Source organism: Anomaloglossus baeobatrachus, chromosome 1 (genome assembly GCF_048569485.1).
Source record: "Anomaloglossus baeobatrachus isolate aAnoBae1 chromosome 1, aAnoBae1.hap1, whole genome shotgun sequence".
NCBI lineage: Eukaryota > Metazoa > Chordata > Amphibia > Anura > Aromobatidae > Anomaloglossus > Anomaloglossus baeobatrachus.
Genome location: NC_134353.1, coordinates 942,495,653 through 942,503,682, shown reverse-complemented (window position 1 = coordinate 942,503,682; position 8,030 = coordinate 942,495,653). Strand labels below are relative to the sequence as shown.

Here is an 8,030-nt window from a genome sequence, read left to right as displayed (position 1 = left end):
ATGATTGCACATCAGAGGGTCTTTACCTTGTCTCCGGGGGGTCACAGGCTTCCTGGAGCACAGGACAAATCCAATGGAAAGAGTCAGCAGCAGCCAGAGCCAGGAGGAAGGTTTATTCTGCAAATCCATTTCATGAGCATCCAAAAGTGACAGCAGGAGGTCAGTGTCCCCTCATCCAGGAGAGCCAGACCCCAGAAGGAGAGGATGGTCGGGATCCTGGTGGATTTTACACGTGTGGGAGGGAAGGGGGAGCCAGCAAGGAGGGGCACACACTGAGATTACATCCCACAGCACTTACAAACAGCACAGAAAGCAATTCACAATGTGTCTCCACCCCCCTTCCCCAAATTACATATACAAGCTGCATCCCCCTCTCCCTCCATGAACTTCCACTTTGGAGGATGTTTTCCTGCCTCCTTAATGCCACTTCCAGCCGAACAGAGGACAGTCAGTGGGAGGAAGAGCGCAGACTATATAAGAGGATAAATCGGGATTAATCTCCCAGATGGACGGCTGAGATTGCTCCAGCCACTCAGACTAATATAGCAGCACGTAAGGATTAGGAGACATGGAGCGAAGAACTCAAGGAGCGGACAAGAGGTGGCGAAGAAGCCAACAAGAGGCAGCAAAGGAGCGGACAAGAGGTGGCGAAGAAGCCAACAAGAGGCAGCAAAGGAGTGGACAAGAAGTGGCAAAGAAGAGGACAAGAGGCGGCAAAGGAGCGGACAAGAAGTGGCAAAGAAGAGGACAAGAGGCGTCACAGGAGCAGACAAGAGGCGTCACAGGACCAGAGCAGAGGCAGCAGAGGAGCAGACAAGAGGCGGCGAAAGAGCGGACATGAGGCGGCGAAAGAGCAGACAAAAGGTGGGAGAGGAGTGGACAAGAGGTGGCAGAGGAGCCGACAAGAGGCAGCAAAGGAGCGGACAAGAAGTGGCAAAGAAGAGGACAAGAGGCGGCAAAGGAGCGGACAAGAAGTGGCAAAGAAGAGGACAAGAGGCGTCACAGGAGCAGACAAGAGGCGTCACAGGAGCAGAGCAGAGGCAGCAGAGGAGCAGACAAGAGGCGGCGAAAGAGCGGACATGAGGCGGCGAAAGAGCAGACAAAAGGTGGGAGAGGAGAGGACAAGATGCGGCAGAGGAGCAGACAAGAGGTGGCAGAGGAGCGGACAAGAGGCGTCGAAAGAGCGGACAAAAGGTGGGAGAGGAGTGGACAAGAGGTGGCAGAGGAGCCGACAAGAGGCAGCAAAGGAGCGGACAAGAAGTGGCAAAGAAGAGGACAAGAGGCGGCAGAGGAGCAGACAAGAGGCGTCAGAGGAACAGACAAGAGGCGGCGAAAGAGCGGACAAGAAGTGGCAAAGAAAAGGACAAGAGGCGGCAGATGAGCGGACAAGAGGCGTCACAGGAGCAGAGCAGAGGCAGCAGAGGAGCAGACAAGAGGCATCGAAAGAGCGGACAAGAGGCGGAGAAAGAGCGGACATGAGGCGGCGAAAGAGCAGACAAAAGGTGGGAGAGGAGAGGACAAGATGCGGCAGAGGAGCAGACAAGAGGTGGCAGAGGAGCGGACAAGAGATGTCGAAAGAGCGGACAAAAGGTAGGAGAGGAGTGGACAAGAGGTGGCAGAGGAGCCGACAAGAGGCGGAGGAGGAGTATACAAGAGGTGGTGAAGGAGTGTACAAGAGATGGCGGAGGAGCAGACAAGAGTTGGCGAAGAAGCGGACAGGAGTCGGAGGCGCGGACAAGTGGTGGTGGAGGAGCATACAAGAGGAGGTGGAGGAGCGGACAAGAGGTGGCGAAAGAGAAGGCAAAAAGTGGCAGAGGAGCAGACAAGAGGTGGCGGAGAAGCAAACAAGAGGAGGTGGAGGACCGAACAAGAGGTGGCGAACACGTGTACAACAGGTGGCAGAGGAGCAGACAAGAGGTGGTGAAGGAGCGGACAAGAGTCAATGGAGGAGCAGACAAGACGTGGAGAAGCAGACAAGAGGAGACGAAGGAGTTGACAAGAGGTGGCGAAAGAGCAAACAAGAAGTGGTGGAGGAGTGGACAAGAGGTGGCAAAAAAGCGGATAAATGAAGGCACTGGAGGAGCAGACAAGAGGTGGCAAAGAAGAGGACAAGAAGCAGCAGAGGAGCGGTCAAGAGATGGCAGAGGAGCAGACGAGAAGTGGCAGAGGAGTGGACAAGAGGTGGCAAAGAAGAGGACAAGAGGCGGCAGAGGAGCGGTCAAGAGATGGCAGAGGAGCGGACAAGAAGTGGCAGAGGAGTGGACAAGAGGTGGCAAAGAAGAGGACAAGAGGCGGCAGAGGAGCGGACAAGAGGTGGCATAGGGGTGGACAAGAGGTGGCATAGGAGCGGACAAAAGGTGGCAGAGGAGTGGACAAAAGGCGGAGGAGCGGACAAGAGGTGGCAGAGGAGCGGACAAGAGATGGCAGAAGAGCAGACAACAGACGGCAGAGGAGTGTACAAGAGGCGGTGGAGGAGTGTACAAGAGGTGGCAAAGAAGCGGACAGGAGTCGGAGGAGCAGACAAGAGGTGGTAGAGGAGCAAACATGAGGAGGTGGAGCAGCGGACAAGAGGAAGTGGAGGAGCGGACAAAAGGTGGCAAAGGAGCAGGCAAGAAGTGGCAGAGGAGCGAACAAGAGGAGGTGGTGGAGTGAAGAAGAGGTGGCAAAAGAATGTAGAAGAGTCAGAGGAACGGACAAGAGGCAGCGGAGGAGCAGACAAGACACTGTGGAGGAGGAGCCGAAAGAGTTGACAAGAGGTGGCGAAAGAGCAAACAAGAAGTGGTGCAGGAGTGGACAAGAGATGGTAAAAGAATGGATAAGAGAAGGCAGACGAGCGGACAAGAGGTGGTGAAGGAGCAGACAAGAGGCGGTGGAGGAGTGGACAAGAGGCAATGGAGGAGCAGGCAAGAGGCGGCAAAGGAGCGGACAAGAGGCGGCAAATAAGCTGAGAAGAAGTGGCAGAAGAGTGTACAAGAGGTGGCAGAGGAGCAGACAAGAGGTGGCGAAGGAGCGGACAAGAAGTGGCAGAGGAGTGGACAAGAGGTGGCAGAGGAGCGGATAAGAGGTGGCAGAGGAGCGGAAAAGAGGTGGCAGAGGAGCAGACAAGAGGTGGCGAAGGAGCGGACAAGAAGTGGCAGAGGAGTGGACAAGAGGTGGCAGAGGAGCGGATAAGAGGTGGCAGAGGAGCGGAAAAGAGGTGTCAGAGGAGTAGACAAGAGGTGGCAGAGGAACGAACAAGAGGTGGCGAAGGAGCGGACAAGAGGCGGCGAAGTAGCTGAGAAGAAGCGGCAGAAGAGTGTACAAGAGGTGGCGGTGCGGACAAGAGGTGGCAGAGGAGCGGACAAGAGGTGGCGGAGGAGCGGAAAAGAGGTGGCAGAGGAGCGGTCAAGAGGTGGCGGAGGAGCGGACAAGACATGGCGGAGGAGCGGACAAGAGGTGGCAGAGGAGCAGACAAGAGGTGGCGGAGGAGTATACAAGAGGTGGTGGAGGAGAGTACAAGAGATGGCGGAGGAGCAGACAAGAGTTGGCGAAGAAGCGGACAGGAGTCGGAGGAGCAGACAAGTGGTGGTGGTGGAGGAGCAAACAAGAGGAGGTGGAGGAGCAGACAAGAGGCGGCGAAGGAGCGGACAAGAATCAGTTGAGGAGCAGACAAGAGGAGACGAAGGAGTTGACAAGAGGTGGCGAAAGAGCAAACAAGAAGTGATGGAGGAGTGGACAAGAGGTGGCAAAAGAGTGGATAAACAAAGGCACTATAGGAGCAGACAAGAGGCGGCGAAGGGGCGGACAAGAGGCGGCGGAAGAGCTGACGAGATGGTGGAGGAGCAGACAAGATGCTGTGGATGAGCAGACAAGAGGCGGCGAAGGAGTGGACAAGAGGCGTCAAATGAGCTGACAATAGGTGGTGAAGGGCAGGAGAAGAGGCGGAGGAGGAGCGAACAAGAGGCAGCGAAGGAGCGGACAAGATGCAGCAGAGGAGCGGACAAAAGGCAGGGAAGGAGCGGACAAGAGGCGGCGGAGGAGCGGACAAGAAGTGGGGAAGGCCACACAGTCCAATTGATGTACAGTAAGTAAAATATGAATTATTGGTCAATGTGTTTCAAAGCCCACAAATGCTTCTTCATCAGGTATATGATTGTCCTGATGAAGAAACCTTTGAGGGCTTTGAAAAGTGTTGACCAATAAATCATATTTTACTTAAATCGTTTGGATGGTGTGGCGGTGCAGAAGATTAACCCTTTTTCCCTTTCATTGTTTGATCTCCATGTGGGTTCTACAGGCATTTATGGTGGTTTTGACCTGCACAACCACATGAGGTGAGCCTCTCTAAGCTTTACTTTATTGCTTTGCATTGGATAAGACCCTATTTGCACGATTTCTTCTTTCCAGCTTTCATTGATCAGCCTATTTATGGGGCGTACCATGTAATTAAGGCACCTTCCCCTATTGGGAGGTGCCTGTGAAACTTTGGTTTTCTCTGTACTTTGTGTGTCTAGTGGCTACAAACTCATTGTCTTGTCCCCGGATCCTGTTTCAGATTCGGTACTCGCCCATATGCCTGATCCATTCCTGACTCCATACCTGTATTAGTTCCAAGTGTGTAATCCTGCTCCAGTGTTCCAGGCCCTTCCTGAGTTCCTGATCCCGCTCCTGGTTTCTGGTTCCAGCACAAGATACTGATTCCGTTCATGTGTCCTTGTACCAGCCTGGATTCCATCGTGAATCCATTTCCTGGTGCCAGTCTGTGTTTTTGTATCCTGAATCTGTTCCTGTGTCCTGGTATCAGCCTGTGCTCCAGATTTCTGAATCCATGTTCTGGTGCAAGCCTATGTTCCTCTATCCTGGTACCAGCCTGTGTTCCTGAATCTGTTCCTCAATCCTGGTACCAGCCTGTGTTCCTGAATCTGTTCCTGTGTCCTGGTACCAGCCTGTGTTCTTGTCTTCCCTGTCTTCCCTGTCTTCGCTAGTGTCAGCTTCCGCAGATCTGGAGACTGCCCTGGAGTGGTACCTGGCGGCACTACAGCACAACCCTAACCTCACCACTGGAGGTTCTAGAGAAGACCAAGGAGCCACTTAGTCACAACCATTTTGGGTAAACCCATTATCCATGGTTCAGTGGATCCACCAGGGGCGGACAAATCATTGGTGCAACCTGTGCAGTCGCACAGGGGCCCAAGAGGTAAAGGGCCCCAATTTTACCTCCAAAGCAGGTGGAATAGCACATTTTATTGAGCTCTTGAGCTGCAAAGGGCCCATATACTGTTCTTGCACAAGGGCCCTTTTCTGTCTGCGTCCGCCTGTGGGATCCACATCCCCGTCCTGGTCGGATCGGTCATCGCCGTTTCACCCGTAACACACACATTACAAAGAGACAACAGAGCAGTAATCCCTCATGTCTGTGTGTGGTGTGTATGGAAGATATATATCTCCACCCACTAGCTCAGAGACAACTGAAAATTTGAGACAGAACCTGCAGAGAGGAAAACTGGTGCAGGATACAAGTCATATAATGGCCAGAAATATGACGGCACAATCTGAAGAGTCACACGACATGGCAGGTATTCTTATGGGAAACCAGTTAGCAAATGTTTCATGTCCCAGCACTGCCTCCACAGGACACTCAACAGGTAGAAATCAATGGTTGTCTCATGGAAGTCCAGATCCTCCAAACTTGGGCAGAATGTTTGTCACCCACCCTCATTCTGGGTAAAATATAAGATTCCTAAATATTGTTTTTTTTTCAAGCCAAACAACCTCTTTAAAAATAGATTAAACGCAGGAAATGGTGACATTCAGGCGACTGTGACTGAAGACCACTCGTTTTACACCCCTCACTCATATCTCCCGCTGCTCGCTGGAATTTTAGGTTATACAGGAAATTTGAAGTCTTCGTTAATGGAAAATTCATTCCAAGTTGTAATATTTTGTCTATGTGGAGAAATACTCAAAGCAGATATGTGAAGCGCACTCAGATGGAGAGGCACTTAGTATTGTAGCAGAGGGCTCAGAGATCTCAAAATATTAATGAATTCCATTTCGGGAGCATTCCACTCTCCACTCACCCTCCACTCACGCTCCACTCTCCACTCACTCTCCACTCACTCTTCCTCTCCACTCTCTCTCCACTCCCTCTCTGCACTCCCTCTCCACTCTCCCTTCCTCTCCACTCCCTCTCCACTCACTCTCCCTCTCCAATCACCCTCCCTCTCCACTCATTCTCCCTCTCCACTCACTCTCCCTCTCTACTCACTCTCCAGTCACTCTCCCTCTCCACTCCCTCTCCACTTTCTCTCCCTCTCCACTCACTCTCCATCTCCACTCACTCTCCAATCACCCTACCTCTCCACTCACTCTCCCTCTCAACTCACTCTCCACTCCCTCTCCACTCTACACTCATTCTTCCTATCCACTCCCTCTCCCTCTCCACTCTCTCTCCACTCCCTCTCCCTCTACACTCCTTTTCCCTCTCCTCTCCCTCTCCCTCTCTCTGCACTCGTTCTCCCTCTCCACTCTCTCTTCCTCTCCACTATCTCTCCACTCCCTCTCCACTCTCTCTCCCTCTCCACTCCCTCTCCACTCTCTCTCCCTCTCCACTCACTCTCCACTCCCTCTCCACTCCCCCCTGACTGTCCTCTCACTCTCCCTCTCCACTCAACCTCCACTCACTCTCCACTCACTTTCCACTCACTCTCCCTCTCCACTCACTCCCCACTCACTCTCTTTAGTTGTTTTCTGAAGTATTTCTGTACTTTCTGACATCTTCTGTCATGTCATAGCGACAAGTCAGGTTTCAAGAAGATTTGTCTCTGTACCTCGGCCCTGGCTGATCTCTGACACTTTGGCTGAACCCCGGAGAGGCACGAGGTGTGTGTCGCGGGCGGAGGAGGGGACGCTGCGCTCACCCACTGCTCGGGTCCGGCCGCTGCTGCTGCGGCTGCTGCTGCTCGGTGGTGGCTCGAGCGGTGGGCCGGGTCTCGAGCGGCGTTCCTCGCCCGTGAGTGAAAGGGGGAATTGGTGTGTGGTTTGGGGGATATTGTCCGTGACGCCACCCACGGTTGTGGTGAGGTTGTGACACCACCGCTGCTCTGGACGGGGATCCCGGGAGCGATGACAGGGAGCAGCTTGGATGTTGGTTCTCCCCTCCGTGGGTAGGGGGGTTGGTTGTCCCGGGGCCCCGGTGAGGGTTTTAGGGATGGCAGGTGGGTTACGGGGCCTGGTGAGGTGCAGGGTCGCGGGGGCAGCGCGGTGCCGCACGGCACGGTGGAACTCACTCAGCCAGTAATCAACACAGAGTCTCTTGTCAAACAAACGGCTGGATGGACGGGTCCCACAGGCGGCTGCGGTTGTTCTCCTCCCGGCAGGTTGATGGTGACTGCCTTTCCCTGCACCTGTGTTGTGTTTACGGTTCCAATGGCTTCCCACCGGTAACCCGCTCCTCCAGCTTGGATGGATGCTGAGGGAGCCCCTTTTGCCCGCAGGCTCTGGCCCTGGGAACTGTAGCCTTGGCAGTGACTGTGTTTCCCTCTACAGTGTGAGCTGTTGCCTTCAATCGGGTCTTGGCTGCTGGGAAACCCCGGAGGTTCCCTTCGCTAACGGATTTGACCCTGTTCGGGGTCCGTAGGCCCTGCCGGATGGTGCTGGCTTCTCTTTACTCCCCGATCCGGTACCGCCGGGCCACCGCCCGTCCACGGTCCATACGGTTTGCTCCAATTAGCCTCTCCTGCAGATGGTCACCACCGTCTGCCAACCTTGCTGAGTGCCCGGGCCACACACCCGGACACGGTCAGTCTCCTCTGCTACCACTTTCCTCTCCAAAACTCATCTCTAACTGACTCCTTTTCCCGCCTCCAGGACTGTGAACTCCTCGGTGGGCGGGACCAACCGCCTGGCTCCACCCCCTGGTGTGGACATCAGCCCCTGGAGGAAGGCAACAAGGGTTTGTGTTTGGCTTCTGTGTGCCTAGCCGGGGTGTAGGGTGTGTTGGTGTAGTACCTGTGACAACCTGGCTTGTCCAGGGCGCCACATGTGTACAG

At 54.3% G+C, this 8,030-nt stretch overlaps 1 protein-coding gene across 2 annotated transcripts in view; it reads right to left on the bottom strand.

The window, feature by feature from the left end:
- The window catches only part of EGFLAM (EGF like, fibronectin type III and laminin G domains), a 150,164-nt gene extending 149,983 nt beyond the window's left edge, over window positions 1-181 (bottom strand). For both annotated transcript variants that reach the window (XM_075343666.1, XM_075343671.1), the window contains exon 1: window positions 27-181. In XM_075343666.1, the coding sequence (XP_075199781.1) occupies window positions 27-129 (103 nt within the window). In that variant the 5' untranslated portion in view covers window positions 130-181. The remainder of the gene's footprint in view (window positions 1-26) is intronic.
- Between the last annotated feature and the right edge of the window lie 7,849 nt (window positions 182-8,030).